This window comes from Danio rerio, chromosome 22 (genome assembly GCF_052040795.2).
Source record: "Danio rerio strain M-AB ecotype USA chromosome 22, GRCz13ab, whole genome shotgun sequence".
NCBI classification, from domain to species: Eukaryota; Metazoa; Chordata; class Actinopteri; order Cypriniformes; family Danionidae; genus Danio; species Danio rerio.
Genome location: NC_141042.1, coordinates 18240680 through 18266742, shown reverse-complemented (window position 1 = coordinate 18266742; position 26063 = coordinate 18240680). Strand labels below are relative to the sequence as shown.

Below are 26063 nucleotides of genomic sequence, written 5' to 3'. Positions count from 1 at the left end.
ACTTTTATTAATTTTTTTATTACTTTAAAGTGATATATTGTCACGGTTGGTGTTGAATATTATAGTACAAAAACCTTGTAATATGCAGCCAGTACATTTTCTGTTATTTTATAGACTTAATTATCTATATATTATTTATTACACATTTTATTGTTTCATACTACTAAAATGTCAATAAAAGGCACTTTTGTTAAAATGTAGAGCTGAATTGTTTAAAAAATATGAGATCAGAGCAGAGATCAAGTTCCCAAAATGCAATTCACAACCGTCAATAAATGTCAAACACTTGCGAATCACAAAATATGGAAACTGTTAACAAATAGTTTTTAGAGTGATGAGGTATTCTAGAATTTCATTATTAGCCAATCGTCTGTTATCAGACCTAAAAACGAAACTAATTATCATCTTGCTTAAATGTTATCTTTTAACCGTCCTCTGGCACACTTTCAACTTCCTAACAAGAAACACAAGCTTGTTTGCGCTTTGCATTTCTGAGAATTTCCATTGCATAATTGTTGTCCAATTGTGTGAGAAAAAAACCTTGTTTGTTCTGTTAATCCTCTTAAAAAGTCTCAATTTACTATCTTCACAATACGCTCTATTCAGATATCATTCTCGCCTCACAATGAAACTCTTTGAGTCTTTTTTTTTTTTTTACTCTTCTATGATTTGGAAAAATATTCAAGGATTATTTACTTTCATCTTATTCTCCCTTGTGTTGTTTCCAAGGCCATTTTGAGTCATTTGATTTGAGTTTACAGTCTTTCTAGCATTATTTCCCAGTGATGAGTCAGTGGTTTGAGGCAGTCTTAACACTCTCATATTAATGCTCACCCACTTGTTTTTCCACCGACCAAATGTCCTGTGTCTTCTGTGTTTGTGTGCTCAGGTCATGTTGGAAAGACGTTGACCGGATCGCGAGATTTATCTGACATGTACGAGACTTCAGTCTGATGCCCTCACTCTCCATTCCGCCTGCCATGGACGGGCACAGCTTCTCTAATTCGGTTGGGCCTCAGCTGGACGCCAGGGGCTTCGTCCTGGCAACTCCAATGGTAACCTTCTCATAATTAACCTTGTGTTTTTGTTTAGAATGTACTTTATTAAGAACTGTTCTTATGAAATATTATATAAGTAATTAATTATTTATTAATTAATTGAACATTATTTAAATATTTATTATTAATTATTTAAAAAATGTATTTACAGCGAAACTGTAACATTTCTATTTTTATATTTTATTTAATAAATTAAATGTATTATTTATTATTTAATTTTTAGTTGCGTAAAATAACCAAATGAGTTTTCAGATGTATTTACGTTAATTTTAATACAACACAACTTTTTTTAACTCTCGAGAATTTTCAAAAATCAGCAGTTGTTGTAATTCGTTTGTGAGGTGGTGATGTATGGAATACTATTTACGGGTTCAAGCCGCTATTCTTTTGAATTGAGAAAATATTTGTTTATGACCTCTACCTTTTTAGTCATATTGAAGTAAATTTTATATAAACTCATGGTGTACATAAAAGTCTCTGGACTCTGGTAATTTTATAAACAAATATAAAACTTTTAATTAAACCCATAAATGATAAAACCAGAAAATCCAGAAAAACAAAAAAGAATTGATGTGATCACTTCATTTTTTATGTAGCATACAAATATTTGCATTTTTTTACAATGCAATCCGTTTTTTACTAAAATAATTGTTGATATAAATAAGAAGCTTTATTAAGATTGAGTTGAATTAGAATTATATTAAATTAAATTGCATTACTTTATATTTGAATTTAGAACTACTGATTGCTCAAAAACACATTTCTTTTACAAGTATTACAAGTACTTTTGACACCTAAGTTCATACACTACCGGCGACGCAGTTGCGCAGTAGGTAGTGCTGTTGCCTCACAACAAGAAGGTTGCTGGTTCGAGCCTCGGCTGGGTCAGTTGGCGTTTCTGAGGGGAGTTTGCATGTTCTCCCTGCGTTCGCGTGGGTTTCCAGCGGGTGTTCCGGTTTCCCCCACAGTCCAAAGACATGCGGTACAGGTGAATTGGGTAGGCTAAATTCTCCATGGTATATGAGTGTGTATGGATGTTTCCCAGAGATGGGTTGCCTCTGGAAGGGCATCTGCTGAGTAAAAAATGTGCTGGATAAGTTGGTGGTTCATTCCTCTGTGGCGACCCCAGAATAATAAAAGGACTAAGCTGAAAAGAAAATGAATGAATGAATGAAAAAAATCTAAATCTTTATTTTGAGGATTTTAAAAATGTTTCAAAGTTTTTCTTTAGTAAAAAAAAACAGTAACAATGCATTTATACATTTTAAACAGACAAAGAAATCATACATAGTCCACATTTGATTAGTTTTGGTCTTCCCTTGGGAATCTAATCCATAACCTTAGCACTTCCAGCATCATGATACTTAGGAAAATATTTATTATATTAAATAGATACTAAATATATATATATTAAAGTTTTGTTTTTTTAATAACTAGATGTCAGCAAAATCTAAGCGCAGTCAAATTACATGCTAAATGCTCTTATTCTGAGAGATGAATACGATCAGCACATTTGTTGTGGCGAGACATGATGCTAAGCTACTGTTCCTGGTCCGAGTCATAAAGTTTGTAAGCAGTTTCGTTTTTTCAAAAACTCGGGTCATTGACTTTGATATCTGGCAAAATCTCAAGACTTTGGTGTGTGGGTGACAGAATGACGTCTTTGTGGTCACAGAGTCATTTTAGCAGTTGGCAAACGCAATTCCTCATAAGCGCCGTTGCTTTTTTTGACCTTTTTCTACTGTTTTATTCGAGGGCCGTTATTGCAGATCTCTTATTGTGACATTTTTCAAAGCCAAATTCAAAGAAGCAGATGGTTTAGAGTAGAAAATGGGAGTTCAAGGATAAATATTTGGGTAGAGTTGGAGTTTAGTGATGTCATTACAAGTGTAAATAGCACTTCTGTAAATAAATGAGTTTCCTGTAGACTGAACAAGTTGAATGTAGACTGAACGACTTGCTATTTTTATGCAGGCCATATTCGGCTGCGCTCTACAGTTTAAAGGTTATAAATTTTTCATTTTTATTTTAGTCTTTATCTTTTTTTTAATTGTTGATCTAGTTCCATTTAGCTCTTGTTTTGCATTGGTGTTTGTTTAGGTGCACGTGTGATTAATATAAATTTTAAAAAGTCGTTTATTTATTTAGCATGTTTAGTTCTTTAGATATTAGTAAAGAAATGAAAATAAAAATTGTGTTGTTATTAGTAAAAAGAAAAAAAAAACTTCAAGACTTTCAAAATGATCTTACTTTTTTAGATATTTTGTTCATATTTGTGTCATTTTGGGCATGTTTTAATCATTTATTAATGAACTCCAACTGTCAGAACATTAGTAAAATATATTTAGCCTTCACCCCATTTTTCAAGCAGTAATACTTTGTCCTCCTCTCTTTTCCAAAGTTGAAAAAGAAAGAGGAATAGGTTATATATTGTGTTCATCCAATACTAGGAGAGTTCAGCTCATTATCAAAGAACTCCGCTGGATTATCCCCAAATGCAAAGTTTATTTGAGGAAATCAGTGGAATTTTGATACATTGCTTGTAGGGTTGCACGGTTTACAGGTACTATGGTAGTATCTCGATACTACGGCTCCAAAATACTGGTGGTACCACTGTAGTTGATAGTATTGTCATTAATGGTTTATCTACAATAGATAATGTTGCATGTGAAAAAGTCGCTAAAATGCTCACACGTTTTTGCAGCAATAAATTATTTTATTTTAATAGTCTGTGGAGATTTTAAAGTTGAAAAGCTGTGTAGAATTTATGGTAGCCTATTGCATGTTTACTAACGATTCAGTTTGAATGCATATCTGAATCGCTTCATATCTGTTCCTGTTAATATGATTTAGTAGCTCCAACAACCGCAAAAATCTCTTTAAATGATTGACTCATGAAGTGAAATTTTGAATTACTTTAGATTGTTACCTGATAAGACTGGAATAAAAAATTTATGAAAAACCCAAAACAGCTATAGGAAACATTGAAACAATTTTTTATCTCTTCATATAGCTTTACATTTTACATTTAGTCATTTTATCCAAAGCGACTTACAAATGAGGACAAAGCTTAATTATGTTGGAAAAAATGCTCTTTTGTAATAAATTTACTTTTGTATAGTTTTTATTTTTATTTTAATGTATTTTTGTTGGTGAGTTATCTGAAAAATTTACTTTATAATTTAAATTATGAATTACAATATCTCAATACTACTTGGAATCATGATACTTGAGCTGGTATAGTATTCATTCATTCATTCATTCATTCATTCATTCATTTTCTTTTCGGCTTAGTCTCTTTATTAATCTGGGGTCGCCACAGCGGAATGAACCGCCAACTTATCCAGCACATGTTTTACGCAGCTGATGCCCTTCCAGTTGCAACCCATCACTGGAAAACCCATACACACTCATTCGCACACATACATACACTACGAATAATTTAGCCTACCCAAATCACCTATACCGCATGTCTTTGGACTGTGGGGCAGGCACGTGCACACATAGGATAGAAAGTGGATAGAAAGTGCCCTTCCAAAATGATCAAAAGTGCCCCCGCAACGCGACACACCCTCGGTCCCGCTCTTCAGTAGGCGCGCGACAACACAGCTGATCAGAACACGCACGACAACACCGCTCTTCAGTACGCGCGCAACAGTGCCCCAAACTTTGGACGGTCTCTGCACGGGCCTGCTGTGGGGGAAACCGGAACACCCAGAGGAAACCCATGCGAATGCAGGGAGAACATGCAAACGCCACACAGAAACGCCAACTGACCCAGCCGAGGCTCGAACCAGCAATCTTGCTGTACTTCAATTGTATGAACACACAAATACACCAAAAAGCAGCAAGGCAGAAGTGCGCCAGTCATGGGCTCTCAGCTGTCCACAACATTCTGTCTTTATTTTATGTACTGTGTTTTTCATAAAGTTATCTGTGGCTCAAATGACAACATTCAGTATTTAGCCTTTCGCTTGTACGATTGTTCTGTCAAAACACCCCTCAAAGCAATTCTTCACATGCGAAAAGCGGAAAGAGTTTCAATTTTTTTATGACAAAAAGTTTCGAAGGCAGTGTGTCAATACGATTCTCACAACGTGAGGTCGAATTTATTTTTTAACCTGCGAAAATCACAGACAAAAATTTTGAATTCAGTGTGCAATAATGTGCAATAACTTTTAGTTTCCAATTATTTATCGTTTAAGTTTTTATGTGTAGTTTTTTCTATTAAATTGCAGTAGTGAATGGAAAAATATATATTTTTAAAAATGTTTCAAGTTGTATCAGCCAGAATTTTACAGGTGTCCTAATATGCCTTGTTTTTGTAAATAATAATAATAATCAAAAATTCTAAATGTGCTAGTGATGTACACATATCATACTGTAAAACTCGATATTTGGGCTGAAGCAAAACCAACCAGTTTCTTTGTGTATTTAATTATGTAAATGAGCTGCTGATCCACCTTTTACTCCAGAAACAAAAAAATAAATGCTTGTTTGTTTCAACTCTTGAAATGTTTTTCTGAGTGCACAGAAAGACAGTGACCTCTTTTTGCATCATCCATCAAATACACACAACTTTATGTAAAAAGTAAACACAAACACCCACACACATACAACTACTTTGCAGGTCAGAGCAGATTAACAAATTAAAAGTCAAGTCTTTCTTTATTATCTGTAAATATCTAATATCTAAACCCTCCAAATCTTTCACTTCCTCTTTTTCAGAGCCACGTGTTTGCTAACAACCATTGGAGCTTCCCCAATCAGCCCTTCGGCTTGCCCTGTCCTGCTCAATCTGAAAACCAGTACGTACCCAGATTTCTCTCTAATCACGGTGCCTGACAAGGATGTTTATCTTGATGTGCTTTCCAACCTGGAACGTCATCATGAAACCAAAACTTTTTAGCTTTCTTTATTTCAGTTTTGTCTTTGTAATCTCCTGTCAAATCTAGGGTTATTTTAGTAAATCAAGACTGAGTTTGTTAACTGAAATGATACACTCAAAAAAAAAAGATGTTTGCTGCTTGTTCAAGCTATTTGTTTAAAGTGAGCTGAAACAACACAATTCTTTAGGGTTTTTTAGACAACTTAATAGTTTTATGTTCAATCAACTTAAATGTGTGAAAACTAATGCGTTAACTTAATTTCTTTATGTTGTCTCAACTCAAATAGATTTTTACAGCATTTTTTACAGTGTGTGAAATATTCACAATAAAAGAAAAACTAAAAGTTAATGAAACTAGCCACAAAAAATGAACTGAAATAAAGAAATAATTGTTTTCAGAATTTACTTATTCGGATCTGCGGCTGTTTAGAGAAACACCTTGTAGATGTGCTTTAACAGACAAGCACATCAGTCTTGTGCATGATTATATACACTGTAAAAATGCTGGGTTCCAAACAATCTCTTCATTTCATCTCAACTTAAATCGATTAAGTAAACTAATGTGTATATTAACATGTCAACTAAGCATATTTAGCTACAAACATTATCTCTAAATAAAATAAAGTTGGTCTGAATTCTTCATCATTTAGACTTTTTAAGGGTATTAGGGTTACCTGTGTTTTTATTTTTTTAAACAGGAAGAAAACTTGAAATGTTGTTTTTGTGAGTTTCGATAGAGTGGCAGATAATGGGGTCCAAACAATATTGAATAGTTAAGTTCAGGGGTCACCAATCTCGGTCCTGGAGGGCCGGTGTCGCTGCAGGATTTAGCTCCAGCTTGCTTCAGCGCACCTGCCTAGGTGTTTCAAGTATACACTGAAAAAAAGTGTTGCATGCAGAACTGTTGCAAACAATTTATTTGAGTTGAATTTAAACAAACAAATTTAATTTAATAATGTTCAACTTAATTTATTTGTTTAAATTCAGCCCAAATAAATTGTTAACAACCACTTTACGTAAAAAAATTGAGTAAATCCAAGGAATCATCTTTGAATCATTTTTTTTCAGTGTACCCAGCAACACCTTAATTAGCTTGTTCAGGTGTGTTTGATTAGGGTTGGAGCTAAAATCTGCTGGACACCGGCCCTCCAGGAACAAGTTTGGTGATCCCTGGTTTAGTTGAATAATTCAGATGTTTATTTGGACATTTCACATTTTATGGTGAACAAAAAACAAATTCCTAAACACTTTTTTTATTTTTTAAGTCAGTTTTTAAACCTTGTAGTTTTTGGACATAGCTGACTTAGTTCTGTCATTTATTTGAACAGTTCAGCAATTTTGCTGGATTACCCCAAAGTTTTTTTCTTTTCTTTTCTTTTCTTTTCTTTTCTTTTCTTTACAAAAATCCTGGGTTCCATGCAATCCCTTCATCTCGTCTTAACTCAAATGGATTAAGTTGACTTAATGGTTTTTCAATTTTAAGTTAATTGAACATGAAACACTTAGGTTGTCCCTAAAAATGTCAAAAACTGTTTTTTGAGCTCATTTTAAGTAACTTAAGCAAGCAGCAAAAAATGTATTTTGAGTGTATACAAACATCTTAAACATATAACAAGTGTTTTTTCTGAGAATATACAGTAATGTAAACTAAGCATGTGTAGCTACAAATAATATCTTTAAATTGAATGAAGTTGGTCTGAATTCTTTTTTTTTTTTTTGACTTTTTAAGGGTATTAGGGTTACCCATGGTGTTATTTTTGTAAACAGGAAAGAAAACGTGAAATACTGTATTTGTGAGTTTCGATAGAGTGGCAGGCAATGGGGTCCAAACAATATTGAATAGCTTAGCTGAATAAGTCAGTTTGCTATTTGGACATTTCAGGTGTTATGGTGAACAACACAAAACAAATTCCTAAACACTTTTTTTTAAAGTCAGTTTTTTTTAAACTTTGTTGTTTTTGCACATTGTTGACTTAGTTCCGTCATTTACAGTATTTGAACAGTTCAGCAATTTTGCTGGTTTAAAGTGTTTTGTTTTCTTTTCTTCTCTTTTCTTTCTTTTTCTTTTCTATCTTTTATTTTATTTTATTTACAAAAAATGCCTGGTTCTACACAATCCCTTCATCTCGCCTCAACTCAATTAATTGAACATAAAACACTTAAGTTGTCCCTAAATTGTGTTATTTGAGCTCATTTTAAGTAAGTTAAACAAGCAGCAAAAATGTAATCTTAAACATATCACAAGTGTTCTATTTTTTCTGTGAATATAATGTAAGCTAGGCATGTTTAGCTGCAAATGTTTAAATAGAATGAAGTTGGTCTGAATTCTTCATCATTTTGACTCAAACATCATTATGTTTAGGTTGCATTTGTTTGGAGTCAGTGTTTGCTTAAACTATTACTGAGAGGTGTTCATGAGAGTTGGTTAAAGTTGTGCAAACACTATGCTGTTTTGCTTTGGTCAACACTCATCTGTGTTCTGGTAATTCTACAGAGCTATTATTACTAAAACTGAAACTAATTAATTTCCCAGAGATGGGTTGCAGCTGGAAGGGCATCCGCTGCATAAAAAGTGCTGGATAAGTTGGTGGTTCATTCCGCTGTGGCGACCCAGGATTAATAAAAGGACTAAGACGAAAAGAAAATGAAATGAATGAAACTAAACAGATAAACAACATGTAGTTTACAAAATAAAAACAAAACCAAAATGAATGAAAACACTAAAACAAAAAGTAAAACTAAACTGAAATGTATAGCAAAACTAATTTAACCATGTAAAACTGTAACAACCTTTGCTCAGATCTTGTCATGATGAGTTTTGTTTTTGCTTAGCCTCACTTTGGTATGCGTTTCCCATTGTTTGCCTCAGTTTTTACTCAGACATGCAGTGGATTACTAATTGTCGCAAATGCCAGATGACGCTGGCTTTAAGAAAAGCTTATATTGTGTCATTTCTACAAGGGAAGCCCTTTTGCAAGTCTAGGCCGTGGTTTTCTGTGTTATTTGATGATGAAGGACTGTATTGTGTTTGAAACCTGTTTGAATACAGGATGTCACAACTAGTCCCTTCACGTCTCCGTGAGCTGATAAGACGCAGGCGAAAACATCCCTGAAGCTGACGTGACATGTGATAGGTACTTTATCACAAGGCTTGGTCTGTAACTCCAGTCGACTTGGTGAAGCCCTTGGCACTCCATAATGATTTTTTTGTAGGAAACAGCTCCGTTGAAACCCGCTGGCGCAAAAGACTGACTCAGCAGTTTTTGTTCAACACTGTTACGTTTTGATTGTCCCTTATTTTATTTTTATTACAGACAGAAAAAGCTTTCAAAATGTGCCTTTTTTTTCTTTGTCTCTGCAATGAAAGTCAATGGGGTCCAAAATGTTGTGACCTAGTTTAGTAGATTAGTTGGAGAATTAGTTAGAGTAGTTTTGGTTGGGTTTTCCCTTATATTATTTTCATGAACAGAAGAGAATTGCATTTTTGTGGATGTGTGTCCACACAGTTAAAGCCAATGGGGTCCCAACAGGGTTGCATTTGGACCCTATTTAGTTGGACCCTATTTAGACCCTGACTTGAGTTCAGTGGCTTATTTGGATAGTTTATTAGTTTACTTGGGTTATCCATCACTGACTTTAAGTTGAGTTGGATTAACTTCATAGTTGAGTAGTTTTGCTGCAATAATTTTTGTTGGATAATCAGAAAAAACAGTTTTTTTGGACCCCATCCACTTCCTTAAGTAAATTAGGTGGATAGTTATGGTTTATAGCTGGATTATCCTTTATATTATTCTCGTGAAGAGAAAATAAGCTTTTAAGTTTGTGTGTTCATACAGTGAAAGTCAATGGAGTCCCAACAATGTTGTTTTTTTGCCCCCATTGACTTAGATGATCTGAAATGATCTGAAAAAGGAGTTTTTAAACAAGAAGTGTGGAGAAAAATATTTCACAGTCAGTGATTTTCAAACAATGTTGTCTTTGTTTTAGGAGGGTAATTCCACCATGTTCTGAAAAAAAAAAAATTTATGAATGTATTAAAGAATGTCATGGATTGTCAGTTTAATAGGGTGTTATTGGTGTTATGTCATGTTGTTGTTCTTGTAAACGAATGAAAACTTAAAATGTTGTGTTTGTGAGTTTGGATAGTGGCAGTCAATGGGGACCAAACAGTATTGAATAGTTTAGTTGAATAATTCAGTTGTTTGTTTGGATATTTCACATGTTATGGTGAACACAAAACAAATTTCTAAACACTTTTTAAAGTCTGTTTTTTTAACCATGTTGTTTTTGGACAAAATTTACTTCATTCCATCATTTATTTGTTTTATTTAGTTTTGTTTTTGTCAAGATTCTGCCATTCCGGTCTTGTTAGTTCTTGTTTTGGTGGCAGAGTCCAGACACTAGTCCTGTCTTGTCTTGTATGTTGTGCTCAAGTTTTCTCAGGTCGAACACTCCTTTTCTGTCACTGTGTGTCTTTGTATATGAGCGCCGTATCGGCCGCACTTGGGCCGTGCGTTTTTCTGGGGCACAAGGTCTGGGCGTGTTTGCGACACACGCTCTCGTCCTGGTGTTTGTGTTCGTTTTGTCTGCAGCGTGATGTTTTATTCCAGCATTTCAGTCTAGTTGGTTTCAGTTTCGATTGACACTGGGATGCAACGTGCATGTTGAGGGCACGGTGAGTGTTTTCATTTATCGTGTACTCGTGTCCTCTGTTTGTGTTTAGCAGGCAGTACATGTTTACTTGCACCACGTGCTTTAGTCTTGTCATGTGAATGCGCGGTAAATGAGTTTTTTCATTGGCTGCATGTTCTAGTCCCGTTTTACGTCGGCACATGGCTCATGGTGTTGTCTTGTGTCGTGCTCTCCTGTCTTTTGTCTAGTCCCACCCTCCTTGTTATCCCATTATTACATACATTCACCTGTTTGTGTGTTAATTATTTCTGATTATATTCTCCTCATGTCTGCTGTCCTGTGCCAGTTCCTCGTCGTATGTTGCCTTGTCCTGTCTTGTCTTCCAGCGCTGATCCCTGCCAGTCTGTCCAGTCAAATTTGTTTGTTTGTTTATTTGTTTTGTTAATGTTTTCCCCCTCAGGGTAGTTTGTTTTACATTTTATTTTAATATAAACAAAGACCCATTTTCCCTAAACTTGAGTCCTCGCCCCTTTCCCTTCCTGAAACCTTGGCAGTTTAGTTTAGTTTAGTTTTGTTTTGTTTTGTTTTTTTGTTTTGTTTTCAAACAATGTTTATTTTGGACGACAATGACTTTTATTGTATGTACACATTTTAAGCCAGGGGTCTCAAACTCAATTTACCTGGGGGCCGCAGGAGGCAAAGTCTGGGTGAGGCTGGGCCGCATAAGGGATTTCACAAAAAAAAGTCCTCAAATGTCATTATTAACAGTTTTAATTATTTCTTCTGAACATGAAGTGTCCTGAACATTAATAGAACATTGAGTGAAGATTATGAACAGTTCTTCTGAACATGGCATCTTTTGCCTACTTCTTGCTGCCAGAGACTTGAAAGCGCTTCTTCTCACAAATCTGAACCACATTTGGCTTTAGAGCGGAAGCAGTAGAGACCCTCAGTATGGCTTGAAGATGATCATCATTAAGTCTAGACCTGTACTTTGACTTATTGAAGTCATAGGGAAAAAAGTGGGGGAACTCACTCAAAACTTCCATTCCCTCACCTAAAAAAAAGGCGTATATATGTATAAATAAAACACCCCCACCCCACTCCAGTCAAATCAGTCTGTACCAGTCTGTATCTACCTATAATATCAACACAAGATGCAGGGCAGGCACGTGCACACATAGGGCTCAACCTGTGCAGAGCACATGCCCTTTTTAGTCTTGTATAGAAAGTGCCCTTCCAAAATGATCAAAAGTGCCCCCGCGACGCGACACACCTTCGGTCCCGCCCTTCAGTAGGCGCGCAATAACACCGGTCTTGAGACCCCTGTTTTAAGCTATTTATTTCAAGTAAGCTGAAACAACACAATTCTTTAGAGTTTTATTGAGACAACTTACATTCGTAATTTCTAATTCTGTGAAAAATAGCACTTCATTTCTTCATATTGTCGCAACTCAAATTTATTTTTTACAGCATTTTTTAGAGTGTTAAATATTCATAATAAACACTAAAACACAAAAAAAAGTGTCAACTCACATAGATTAAGTTAGCTTAATGGTTTTTACAACTTTAAGTTGATCAAACATAAAACAATAAAGTTTTCCCTAAAAAAAACTCCAAAACTGTGTTGTTTGAGCTCATTTGAAGTAACCTGAACAAGCAACAAAAATATTTTTAATGCACACAGACATCTTAAACATATAACAAGTGTTCTGTTTTTCCAGCAAAACTGTTTTTTTAGCTTCTTCCATTCACAAAATGTCTAACAAGAACGTATGCCATACAGCATGTATAGATCTCAGATGATGCGTCATGAATGCAGACTTGTTGTTATGCCAGTCGCTTCACGTGATCAGGTGATTTCAGAGGTCACGTGACCAAATGTGAGTTTTGTTTACAGAGGTTGTGGGAAAATCTCTCTGTGTATTTTTAGCCCACAGCAATGTAGTTGAAGAAATATGGCAAAGGGAAAGCATGCGGATAAGATATATTTGTGCAAAGGTCAATGGGTTTGAAAACGAAATAAGGGTCTCGGTTTCAGAAAGAATAACAGTTTGTGGTTGATGCTAGCGTCAGTGCTACATCCTGTCCACCCACTGCCTGGTGGAAAAACAACTCAATGCATTCACAGAATTTCATCGCTAGAAATGTGAAAACCTTTAATTAAACATAAAGGTAGCAAAGCCTTGTACAGACAGACTGGAAAATGCCAAACTTTTGGATTTATCGATTTATACTGTGCATATTACTATTATTATTATTAATATTATTATTATTATTAATATTATTATTATTATTATTATTATTATTATTATTATTACTACTATTATTATTATTATTATTAATTAGCTTTAACTGTTAAAAATGTATATTATTGTATTGTATTATATATTTAATCAAATATTCATTCATTCATTCATTTATTTTCTTGTCGGCTTAGTCCCTTTATTAATCCGGGGTCGCCACAGCGGAATGAACCGCCAACTTATCCAGCAAGTTTTTACGCAGCGGATGCCCTTCCAGCCGCAACCCATCTCTAGGAAATATATCAAATATTATTGTTTAATATTATTGTAATGTGTTTAATCAATGATATAGCAATTGTAATCAATAATAATAATAACAATAAACAAAATAATAAAGCAAAATTGTATTATTTTGAGAAATTAATTAATTATTATTGTTGTTGTTGTTATTATTATTGTTGTTGTTGTTGTTGTTGTTGTTGTTGTTGTTGTTGTTAAAAATGGTAATAATATAATTGAAATGACTAACAATGACTAACAATTGAAATATATGAAAAAAGATTTTTCAAAATTTTAGCTATTAGTTCAGACAAGATTATCGTAATATTCTTTAATAAAAATGATGAAGATGAATGTAATTGCTATTTTTATATTTTAATTGCAATTGTATTAATTGCATTACATGTGAATAATTAACACAAATTTATTAAAATGTATTATTTTATAACAAATAATGTTATCATTTAATATCTTACAATAATATTGCCAATAAAATATATATATATATATATATATATATATATATATATATATATATATATATATATATATATATATATATATATATATATATAATGGATATTAAATAATTATAATACTATAATAATAATAATAATAATTTGATGTCTTTATCAAACATCACAATATGTGTTATTGAATGGAAAGATTTTATAATTAACTGTTTGTATAATTTTAAAATAAATTCATATTTTGTTATTTTAATGATAACAAATAAAAACCGTAGTAGTGATTGAATTAATTAAATGAAACAAGTGTAATATAAAATAATAATAATTCTAAATTATTTAATTATTAATGCTATTATTTATTCTTATTATTCATTTATTTTTTTAATTATTATTTTATTTTCATTTCATTTCCTTCATCTTAGTCTCTTTACTCATCAGAGGTGGCCACAACGGAATGAACCACCGTTTTTATTATTTTTTTTATTATTATTATTATTAATAAGAAGAAGAAGAATTGTAATAATAATAATAATAACTACTATTTTCTCATTGTTATTATTAACATTAGCATTACTGTTTTTATTGAGTGAACAGAGATGTTACCTTTTTAAACCTTTATAAACATTTTTTATTTTTATTTTATTAGGGACCTTCTTGTATTTCTACTTCTTGTATCTCTATACTTAATTAAGCTCAATGAAAACAAGCACAGAGGGATAAGCATCCAGCCTGTTCGACATGTCTGAAAGAGTACCTGGGTTGAATGTTGAATGTTGAGACTATAAAGGTGTCTAGACTACACTAATTAGCGTGTGTGTGTGTGTGTGTGTGTGTGTGTGTGTGTGTGTGTGTGTGTGTGTGTGTGTGTGTGTGTGTGTGCGTGTGTGCGTGCGTGCGTGCGTGCGTGCGTGCGTGCGTGCGTGAGTGCGTGCGTGCGTGCATGCGCATGTGTGTGTGTGTGTGTTTACCTGACAGTTTGTCTAAAAGCATTGAAACAATCGGACAAAAACACAAGTTGTTTCGAGAGACCACACACTTTAATAACATTTATGTACTTTCTGAAAACAGGTTTTACGATTCATTTGGCGTCACCTTTTGCTGTGATTTTCTCAGCGAGGTAAGATTACCGTGGCAGAGACACCAGGCATTATGGGACGCTCCAAATGAATTGTATTGTGTTGATGGAATGTGTCTAAATCGATGTGCCAAGCCTGCGGTGCAACACCAGGAGAAGGGGATTTCCATATGATCTCCCAAATTAAAATACGGAGAAACACCAATGTGTTTTACTGCAAAATCATCGAAATTCTAATATTAATGTTATTTAAAATGTTTAAAATAAAACAGTCAAACCCGAATGAAGATATTTTGAAGAATGTTCACAAGTGGTTGCTATTGACTTGTATTTTAATTTATTTTTATTATTGACATCAATGGCTTCCTGTCACCAACAACTTTAAATGGACTTCTTTTGTGTTTGGCTGAAAAACCACTCGAGGTTTGAGGTCACTTTTATTTTTGGGTCGAATATACTGTTCAGTCTAAACCATTTTGTTTTGGAGCCTTTAACTATGTAGGTTTACATCCAATCAAACTTTTAATATTTGTAATAATACAAATGCGTTTAACTGCAAATTCACTGAAATCACAATATTTACACATTTTAAAAGGTTTTAAATAAAACAGATTTTAAATTCTGTCATCATTTACTCATCCACCTTTTGTTAAAAAACTGATTGAAGTTCTTTTTTTCAGTCAAACACAAGATATTTTGAAGTATGTTCACAACTGATAGCCCATTGACTATTGACATTTGACATATTGACATTGTATTTTTTATACCACTGTATAGATGTCAGTGGCTTCTGGTCACCAACGACTTCAATTGAACTTCTGTGTTCAGCTGAAAAACCCCTCGAGGTCTGGTCAATTATCATTAATGTAATTTTATATATATATATATATATATATATATATATATATATATATATATATATATATATATATTATTAGTTTTTATATTTTAATAAGTACAGATCAAGTATTTAGCATTTCATTCATGATTTGACATTTTATTTCCGCAAGAAGCATTAAAATGAATAGTTTCCTAGCGATTCATACACTTTTAACGACTTTTGAACCTTGTATTTGACCCAGAATATTATCTTTGACCAATTTGCTTGTGTTCGTGCTTGTTTTGTGAATGCTTTCTGTCATGTGGTCAGCAAAAGTCACTTTGTCAATGGTGGCTTGCTGTCAGATCAACTAGAAGTGGAATATAAGAATGTCAACCTCCTGTTTTGTGTGTGTGGGTGACTTCAATTTAAAGTGAAGTGTGAGGAAAAAAGAGAACTAAAAGCAGTAACAATCATGTGACATTGAAAGTAGTTAATGAATGAAAGTCACATGATGAGATCTGTCTGTCCATATGTCTCAGACTAATAGATTCATAAGCTCAGATTTACTGCTTAGTCATCTTTTTACTTAGCTTTATTTGATTTTGTTTTATTCCCAGAGATGGGTTGCGGCTGGAAGGGTATCCGCTGCGTAAAAACGTGCTGGATAAGTTGACGGTTCATTCCGCTGTGGAGACCCCGGATTAATAAAGGGACTAAGCCGACTAGAAAATTGATGAATGAATGAATGATTTTGTTTAATTTTATTCTTTATTTTATTTTGCTGTATGTTATTTACACTAACGAGATCAAGTTTGCCCCCAAAATGGCAATTTGCTGTTAATTTACTCATCCATTTATTTGGTAGAGACTTAAAGAAATGCAAATCAATGAGAAAAAACACACAAACAAAAAATACCTGTGTCTTGACGCGATTTTTTTTTTATTGAAATGCACATTTCAAATGAATATTACTTTATATACTCATTGTTACATTTAATCCACAGCCGCGTCAGTGTATTGTCAGGAGATTTGGTATTCATTTTGTGTTTTTTGTCATTTTTGTGCCTATTTTATTATGTATTATAAATATTTTTTATCTGCATGAATAATACATGGAATTAAAATAAATATACATTTAAGATGAAAGATAACACATTGGAGATGTGAGTAAATGACATTTAAAAGAGTAAATGACAGTATTGGACTTCGGGCAAATGTGCCATCAAATTCTTTTCCTGAAGTTATAACAATAAAAAGCTGGGTTACATAATCTTCAGTACATGTTTATTGCTATTTTATATGTAGAATTGATCAAAAGTTAAAGGGAAAATGATCAATGAGCAATAAAACAATATATCAGATGCTATATTATTCTATAGTAATGTGATGAAGTATGTGCTCTATGTAAATATGTAATTTGGCACACTTGTAATGTGCTGAAAAAAATGCACCTGTAAAGGGCTTGAAAAGTCTTTGATGTCCCTAGAGTGTCCTGAGCGTGAACTGAGGTTTCAGTTTAAAATACCACACAAATAATTCTTATCTCTTTAAAACAGACCCTTTTTGGCTTCATAATTATTGTGAAGTCAAATGAGATTGTGCTTCCAACCCTTTTTTCAAAGGAGGATGTAGCCATGAACACCTATGCATTAGCGTAGCAGCAGATTCAAAACAAGACTCACATTATCTGTGTGAAAAACAGACAAAGCAGACTACAGTTTTCATTTGTGCACCCTAAGATTCGTCATATATAATGCCTCTTAGTTGCTGACATTATCTTTGGCAGGTGAATACTTTAATGGCAGACAGCTGCTTCTCACTCAGGGCTGTTTATGCTAATGAGAGAGAGATTGTCACTAATGGGCAGGGCTTTCTCCCTCTGAAGACACATTTAAGGGAGAATGTCAATCTAAGTGTTTCTAGGACTGCTTTTATGAAGCGTTATTATAAAAAATAGAATGAATTAATATTTTACTATTAGAAACTGACATTATTCGCACACTGTTGCTGTATTTAAACTTCTTATAAAAGTGATTTTTGCATAATAGGTCTCATTTAAATTTGATTTGGGAAAAGGTCAATTTTAATGTACATTTTTTATTCACATTCTCTAGAATGTGACTGTTTGTGTTTTTACAATAGAAAACTCGGAATTTCCTTCTTCCTTTTTATGTTTACTCTGCTCCTGATCTGTCACTACTCCACTCACTTCTCCCTTACCGATTTTCTCATCTTTTCTCTCAGGCAAAGCTGCTTCAACGGTGTGTCTGACATGCACACAGATCTGCTTCCTCAAGACCTCAGCAACTTTGACTTCTCCGGTCTGGATCTTCCTCAGGTAAGAGTCTGCGCTTGAAGACGATGATTTATTCCAGAGGTTTTGATCAATGAGATGCTGTTTAGATGAGCTGAAGAGAGCTGTGGATGTTGTTGAGCTGATACAGGTGTGCGGCTGTAATACAGTTTGGTAATTGTAGTTTCTTTCTTTTTCTTCTTTCCTTTTCTTTTGTGTCAAAATTGAGTGTAATTTTGTTTGTCATAGTGTGCTGTAAAAAGTGAACTATTGGATCAACTTTAAAAAAAAAACTTTATTCATTGTCATTAATATCTAATTAATTAATTTATTTATTATTATTATATTATTATTATTAGTCAAAGTCAAGTCAAAGTCAGCTTTATTGTCAATTCAACCATATGTTCAGGACATACAGAGAATCGAAACTGCGTTACTCTCAGACCCTAGGTGCCTAACATATAATATTAATACAAAAAGTAGAATTTAAAAAACGAAATTACAATAAATACAATTACACATATAATGTAATTTAAAAATATAAGTAAAAAATTCAAATTTGTAAGCAATAAAATTACACTTAAGGGCATATGGCAAGAAGTGCCTACTAGATTTGTGCAGATGCAAAACAGTATAGTGTATACAGTACAGTATATAGTGCAAAAAATACAGCATAATGTAAAACAGTATATAGTGCAAAAGGCTTGTAAACATGACAATTATGATAGAGTGACAGTGTCTTAATAATATTTGTTATTATTAATATTATTTATTTATTTTTAGAATGTTTTTATTTAAAAAAAATCTACTTTTCACTGAAAACTGAAATATTTAAGTTAGAATAAACTTGTTACACTTAAATATTAAGTTGAATCAAATGGTTCACTTTTTTACACTGTGTAAATGGCTTAAAACAAAGGTGGATTGGATTTTCCATAATCAATCTGGTGGCAAAAAAAAAAATCATAATTGAGATCAAAGATTATTATTATTATACTTTGGAAATAAGAATAAAAAATAAGTATTACATTTGACAGTTTTAATATTTTTTTCGTGATGGATCACATGAAAGGTAGAACCATATTAGTAACCTATTTAAATATTCAAATTAATCATAATTATATTATCTTCTTAACCATATTAATTCATCTTATTAGATAAAAGCTGATTTTATTATTGTTATCAAAATAAGAAACACATATAATTAGAAACAATACAAATTAATAACATTTATATTAAATAAGTACGAGAAACATGAGAAAGTAAAATACTACTACTAATAGAATTTTTTTAAACATGAATCTGTTATTTTTCTATTAAATAGAGAAATAAATCATATTATTATTATTATTATTATTATTATTATTATTATTATTATTATTATTATTATTATTATTATTGTACAGAATATATTATAAAATGTCATTTTTTTTATGGGTTAGGGTTAGGATTATGGTCCTGATAATCACAATTTTGTTACGGAATAGTGCCTAAAGAGTGCCAAAGCCTGAAGAAGCTAAATATAAATATTAGTCACACTTTTAAACAGGTTTACATAGCATACATTTCCTATATCTGCCAATCTTCCACTTTCACTTCCAGGAAACCTATTTTTTATAAAAAGCAGCATCTTAATCTTGTGATGGATTACATGAAATATAGAACCAAATTAGTAATATATTACAATTTTATCATCTTGTAAATCATATTAAATCATCTTGATGGATAAAAGCTGACTAATATATCACTGTTATTAAATTAAGAAACACATGTGATAAGAAATATAATAGATATATTAATAACAACATTCATAATAATAATAATAATAATAATGTTATATAATATACAGTAAAATATTACTACAAATGTTTATTTATTGTTTTTAAATATGAATCAGTTGTTTTTAAAATAAATAGAGAAATAAATGTTTATTATTATTATTGTTGTTGTTGTTGTTGTTGTTGTTGTTGTTGTTGTTGTTGTTGTTGTACAGAATATATAATAAAATGTAATGGTTTTTTACATAAAGGGTTTAAGGTTTGGATTATGGTCCTGATAATCACAATTTTGTTACGGAATAGCCCCTAAAGAGTGCCAAAGCCTCGAAGAAGCTAAATATAAATATTAATCACACTTTTAAATGGGTTTAAATAGCATTTCCTATATTTGCCATTGTTTCACTTTCACTTCCATGAAACCTCATTTGTTATAAGAGGCAGCATCTTAATCAGGGCAGACCAACTGGCATGATTCATTTTACTGCAGTCACTTCATTCCTGTCACGTTTACTGTAACATGATAGGCTTTAAGTCAGGCAAAAATAACACACTTTCAGTTTACACACACCTGTCAATTTACAGATTTACAGTGATTTTTTTCAGTCTAATATAATGAAAACATACAAAATACACAGATAAATTTATTAATTTCCGTATTTTCAAGGTTTGTTTTATGAAGGAATTTGTTCATACATAATTTGCATGATTGTTTACTACATTTTATTCTACAAAAATTATGCAAATGTATTTTTTTCTGCCTAATATCAGATTTTTTTTTTAATTTAGGAACTTTTTAATTAAAGTTTTAAAATTCCTTCTGTAGAAACCCAATATTTCACTCAAATATGTAATAATAATGATAATAATAATAATAATAAATTAAACCGTAATAATTTTTAACCAATCTGATCCAAAGTCCATATTTGTATGCTAAAAACAAATACAAATTAGCTCATGTTTAATTAAACAGTATCTCATTTGCATATTATAATATATTATTTTAATTTATTCATTATTATTATTATGAGTAGTAGTAGTAGTAATTTATTATATATTATTCATTTATTTTAATTTATTCACATTATTTTAAATTTTAAGTTGTTAAAAGACAACATTATCAGTCAACTGGTGAAGTTTGGTTCCTATAATTATTATTAGTTCCTATGCATAACTCTGCCTTTTTCCCTATGTAGGCGTCAGGCACTAGGTTTTCTGGCTCCAGGCTTTGTTTTAATCTCCTCACGGCCTTACACGGTGACAACATCAGTCAGCCGCTGGTTTCGGGTTCCTCCTCGCTGCGGCTGAGCTTATTTGAGTGTTTGTAACAGGAACATTACCTCAGCAGCTAAATAGATCTGACTATTTCAGGCTCAATGTCTTTGAATGGGCGAGAAAATAGAGTCAAATGAAGCCAGATTAAGACATAGCATCACCCGATTGAGAGTGTGGGATGATGGGAAACTCACTAACCATATAGAACACTAAAACGGAGGAGTTTCATAGTTAGACTTTTTCTTTGCTCTATTTAAGTATGAAATATTAGGATCAAACCTGACAAATTTTTCAGCAATATTATACAACACAAAAAAATGTAATGACCAAAATTTAAGGCAACAAATATTTTTATGTTGCTTTAATATATTTTAATAACTTCATTATTCATTATTTAATTCATTTGTTTTCCTTTGGCTTAGTCCCTTAATAATCAGGGGTCGCCACAGCAGAATGAACCACCATAAGTCATTCAGGTTTCAACTATTTTCCTAAAGTTATACAAAGCTTAACTTAATATTTTTAATCAGTTTGATTGATGTTAATTGAAATTACTAGAAAAGTTAACAGAAAAATGTAAGGCAACAAGAATTTTTTAAATAGTGAATAATAATAATTCTTTATCTATGTTTTTATATTGTTATTTCTGTTTGTATAATTTTGTTAATATATAAATAAATAAATTAAATTGCATCATTATAATTTTTTATTAAATATTTGTATTTATTTATTGTCTTATTTATAGTTGTTGTTTATTTTATATGCAACTTAATGTAAAAAATAAGCTATTATTTAGGCTCAAGTATATACAATAATTAGTCAAATTAACTATCAAAAATCTCAAATATATTTAAAAAAGAATAAAAGACCTAAATTTACTATTCTTTTTTTATTATACATATATAAATATTAATTATTTTTATGTAAGTCATCTTGAGTAACATAAAAAGCTGACCTAAACTGTTTAATTGCATATGTTATTTATCTAAATGAATAAATAAATGAAAATGTTATCATTTTATGTAATTTAATGTTGTGTTTGAAATTTTCATTTATCATTTTATAATCTTTAAAATCGTCCAATGGTCTTGAATGATGCATGTTTTATAGAATGTAATATTCTAGTATTTTTTTGCAATGTTGTTATTACTATAACTCTATATTCCTAGTCTTGAATATTAGTGTTTTCCCCGTTTTTAACAGTACATAATAAATATTGTTTATATGTATTATGTTATTATTTCTGTTTATATGCTGTTGGTAATAAAATATACATACATAAATAAATAAATAAATAAATAAATAAATAAATAAATAAATAAATTGCATCATGTAATAATGTTTTATTCAAAATTAGGATAAATTAATATTAAATATGTGTATTTATTTTTTGTCCTATTTGATGTTTATTTTATATGCAACTTAATGTAAAAAATAAGCTATTATTTAGGCTGAAGTACATAATAATTACTAAAATTAAATATCAAAAAACTCAAATATATTTTATAAAATAAAATGTTTATAAATTTACCATTTCTTTTTTATTCTAAGTATAAAATTATAAATTACTTGTATGTAAGTTGTCTTTAATAACAGATAAAAAAGCTAACCAACATATCAGTCTTACATATTAGTATTTTCCACATACACAAAGCATTCAGCGGTTGAAATGACATTCCTCAATAACACAAATGAATTATTAAACTGAGTAAATGGAACAGGCAACTAAAAACTGAATCTCAGATTTATTTCAAGTCCTCCACATTAATCCACTTTAAAAGTCTGTGTGAATTGGAAGTTGCGTAGACTTTTATTTCAGTATGTTGATGTTCTGACTAAAACTTCATATTGATTAGGGGGCGGGGCTTTCTTTTCATGCATCATTCATTCATAGCAGACTAAAGGTAAAAGGGGCGTAGTTAAGGATTATTGTGGCTGAAGTCGTCCAACTGACATCATCAAAGTAGGAGAGACACTCCAAATGCGGAAGCAAATTGTCAGACTTTGAAGAAAGATGACCAAAACGAACATTTCTTTTTCTGTGGACTAACTTGCATGGATCAATAGTAAGAATGACAACATAATAAAAAAGGCAAAAAATAAACATTGCACATTTTGATTTCCATCTCATCTCTCTTCATCATGACTGTAAATAAAGGCTGTGGGTTTGTTGAGGATGTTGTTCCTCATCATGTGAAGCTCTCAGGATTTCCTCTTGTTGTTTAAGACACGAGTTGTTGTTTACAGGATGTGCTGCGCGTACAGAGTAAAGACACACCGCAGATCAAACATGATCAAGCCACACACTGATTATTACTAATGGGGAAACTGCTTTCCAGAGAATTAGTAGCAAGGCTTTACCTTCTAATAACAATTTAAATCGTTTTAATTTCTTTTATTTTATAATGTTTAACAGTTTACAGTATTAAACAGTGTTTTTGTATTGTATTTACAAATGTATTATTATTATATAAATATATTAATATTATTTTTATTATTCATTCATTCATTCATTTTCTTGTCGGCTTAGTCCCTTTATCAATCAGGGGTTGTCACAGCGGAATGAACCGCCAACTTATCGAGCAAGTTTTTACGCAGCGGATGCCCTTCCACCCGCAACCCATCTCTGGGAAACATCCACACACACATTTACACACACACTCATACACTACGGACAATTTAGCCTACCCAATTCACCTGTACCGCATGTCTTTGGACTGTGGGGGAAACCGGAGCACCCGGAGGAAACCAACGCGAACGCAGGGAGAACATGCAAACTCCACACAGAAACTGAGCCGAGGCTCGAACCAGCGACCTTCTTGCTGTGAGGCGACAGCACTACCTACTTAAGTTTTTTTTTTTTATTATATTTAAACATTTTTAATGTTATAAAAACATTCACAGTTTATTTGTTTATTAAGTTAATACTATTAAATATAAATTAACAATATTATTATTATATTATTTTTATTAATGTTTTTATGCATGATACTTATGGTATGTTTTAATATTTGAAGTGAATTAAAGTTTATATGTGTATGATAATAATATTATGATCGCATCATTGATTAGTTTTCCTTGCATAATAACTTTTACTCCCAAATGATGTTAAACAGAGCAAGAACATTGTCACAGTATGTCTGATAATATTTTTTCTTCTGGAGAATATTATATTTGTTTTTTTTTCTGCTAGAATAAAAGCAGTTTTTAATTTTTAAAGCCATTTTAAGGTAAAATTATTAGCCCATCTAAGCTATTTTCTGTTTCAATAGTCTACAGAATAAACCATCGTTATACAATAACTTGCCTAATTACCCGAACCTGCCTAGTTAACCTAATTAACCTATTTAAGCCTTTAAATGTCACTTTAAGCTGTATAGAACTGTCTTGAAAAATATCTAGTCAAATATTATTTACTGTCATCATGGCAAAGATAAAATAAATCAGTTATTAGAAATAAGTTAATAAAATTATTATGTTTAGAAATGTGTTGGAAAAAAATCTGCTTTCCGTTAAACAGAAATAAAATTTAAAGAGCCCATATTATACATGAAATAGGGTCATATCTTGGTTGTAAGGGTCTCCAACAACAGTTTAATATGCATGCAAGGTCAAAAAACACTTTCGTGGTCTTATAATCTGCATTTATTTTTACCTAATTATCCCAGCGACTCCTGTATGAATCGTCCAGTGATTCATTTGTTCCCAAACCCCTCCTTAGCGCGAAGCTAATCTGCGCTGATTGGACCGATGACAGTCTGTTGCGATTGGTCGACTGCCTTCAGTCAGAGAATGAAATGCCAAACAGCTAATCAGCAATATAAAAGTAATCACAGTTCATACACGCTCGATAGTGTAAGGCGTGGATTTTAGCTGCCAGTGGGTCAATGTAAATACAGACTATGGACTTGAAAATACAGACGACTAACTATTTTATTGAGCAAAAACTCCAAAAACAGTTGAGGAGATCTCCTAGCTTCTCACTCTGCTCTTTTCACAGACACACACACACACACACACACACACACTCACACACACACATACGCACTTAACCCTGCTCCGGACGACAACGCGCGCGCACACACACACACACACACAAACACACACACCTCCGGACGACAACGCGCGCACGCACACACAGACACACACACTAACGTTACTCCCCGTCCACGGAGCTCCGTTAACGCAGCACGCGTCGCGTTTTTAACGTGACTTTGCACACGATAAGAGAATATAGCCAGTTAACCTGATACAGTACACGCGGTTACAAGTAACAAATCACAACTAAATACATTTGCAAGCTAGAGTCAACGAGGCAACTTTAATCGCATGTACTTACACTTGAGAAATGGAGGAAGAAACCCATCCTGACGTCTATCAGTAAGTTACTCTTTAATGATCCTTCCTTTAACAAACGCTGATGAAGTATTCTTTGTAGCATGTAGCTTCCAGAAGTTTCCAGTAGTTTCCAACTGCTTGGCTGTAATGCTGAGGTTTCATCTTTGGGTAGAGACTCAATATATCCATCTGCAGTGTGACTTCAATCGACCGGCATGTTTGTGTGTGTGTGTGTGTGTGTTTGTGGGTGTGTGTGTGTGTGTGTCTCGGTTTCTGCGTCAGAGGGTGGGGCCTCAGGTTTGAAATCTCCCGGGTTTGCGCGTGCACGTGAATAACTTGGTTTCGTTCGTACGTCATGGCGAAACACCTAATGAATTCGTATCAAGGCGACTCGTTTGAAGCACTATGAGTCGACTCTTTTTTAGATGAATCAACCGTTTTTAACACTGTACACTAACAGATTTAAGCCTTAGCTGGATACTCCACTTCACTTAGAGCTGTGTTACACACTACATGGAGGGGAATTTTCAAAAACCCATAATATGGGCTCTTTAAAAAAAATAAAAATAAAAAAAAAATCTACAGGGTGGCTAATAATTCAGGGGGCCTAACAATTCTGACTTCAGCTGTATATATATATATATGTGTGTGTGTGTGTGTGTGTGTGTGTGTGTGTGTGTGTGTGTGTGTGTGTGTGTGTGTGTATATACCCAACTTTTGTTTAGCTTTTGGTGTGTTTCCTTTAAACGAAGTGTATCAAGCCACACTGGCATGAACTCATTTTCTGCCTCGCTTTGGTTGAACTCTAATTGTCACCTGACCTGTGTCACATGTGCTGTAGATCAATGTGAGGCAGTGCAGGATACACACACACACACACAGACAGACATACTAAGCAGCACACAAATACA

The 26063-nt window shown here is 32.5% G+C and overlaps 1 protein-coding gene and 1 long non-coding RNA gene across 3 annotated transcripts in view; one reads left to right on the top strand and one right to left on the bottom strand.

Annotated features, from left to right (window-relative positions):
* LOC147831547 (uncharacterized) overlaps positions 1-25429 on the bottom strand; it is a 39757-nt gene extending 14328 nt beyond the window's left edge. The window contains exon 1 of the long non-coding RNA XR_015521877.1: positions 25154-25429. This is a non-coding gene — a long non-coding RNA (uncharacterized LOC147831547). The remainder of the gene's footprint in view (positions 1-25153) is intronic.
* The window catches only part of sbno2b (strawberry notch homolog 2b), an 89052-nt gene that overhangs the window by 19956 nt on the left and 43033 nt on the right, over positions 1-26063 (top strand). For both annotated transcript variants that reach the window (NM_001423267.1, XM_087302040.1), the window contains 3 exon segments: positions 890-1055; positions 5787-5866; positions 17716-17809. In NM_001423267.1, the coding sequence (NP_001410196.1) occupies positions 954-1055; positions 5787-5866; positions 17716-17809 (276 nt within the window). In that variant the 5' untranslated portion in view covers positions 890-953.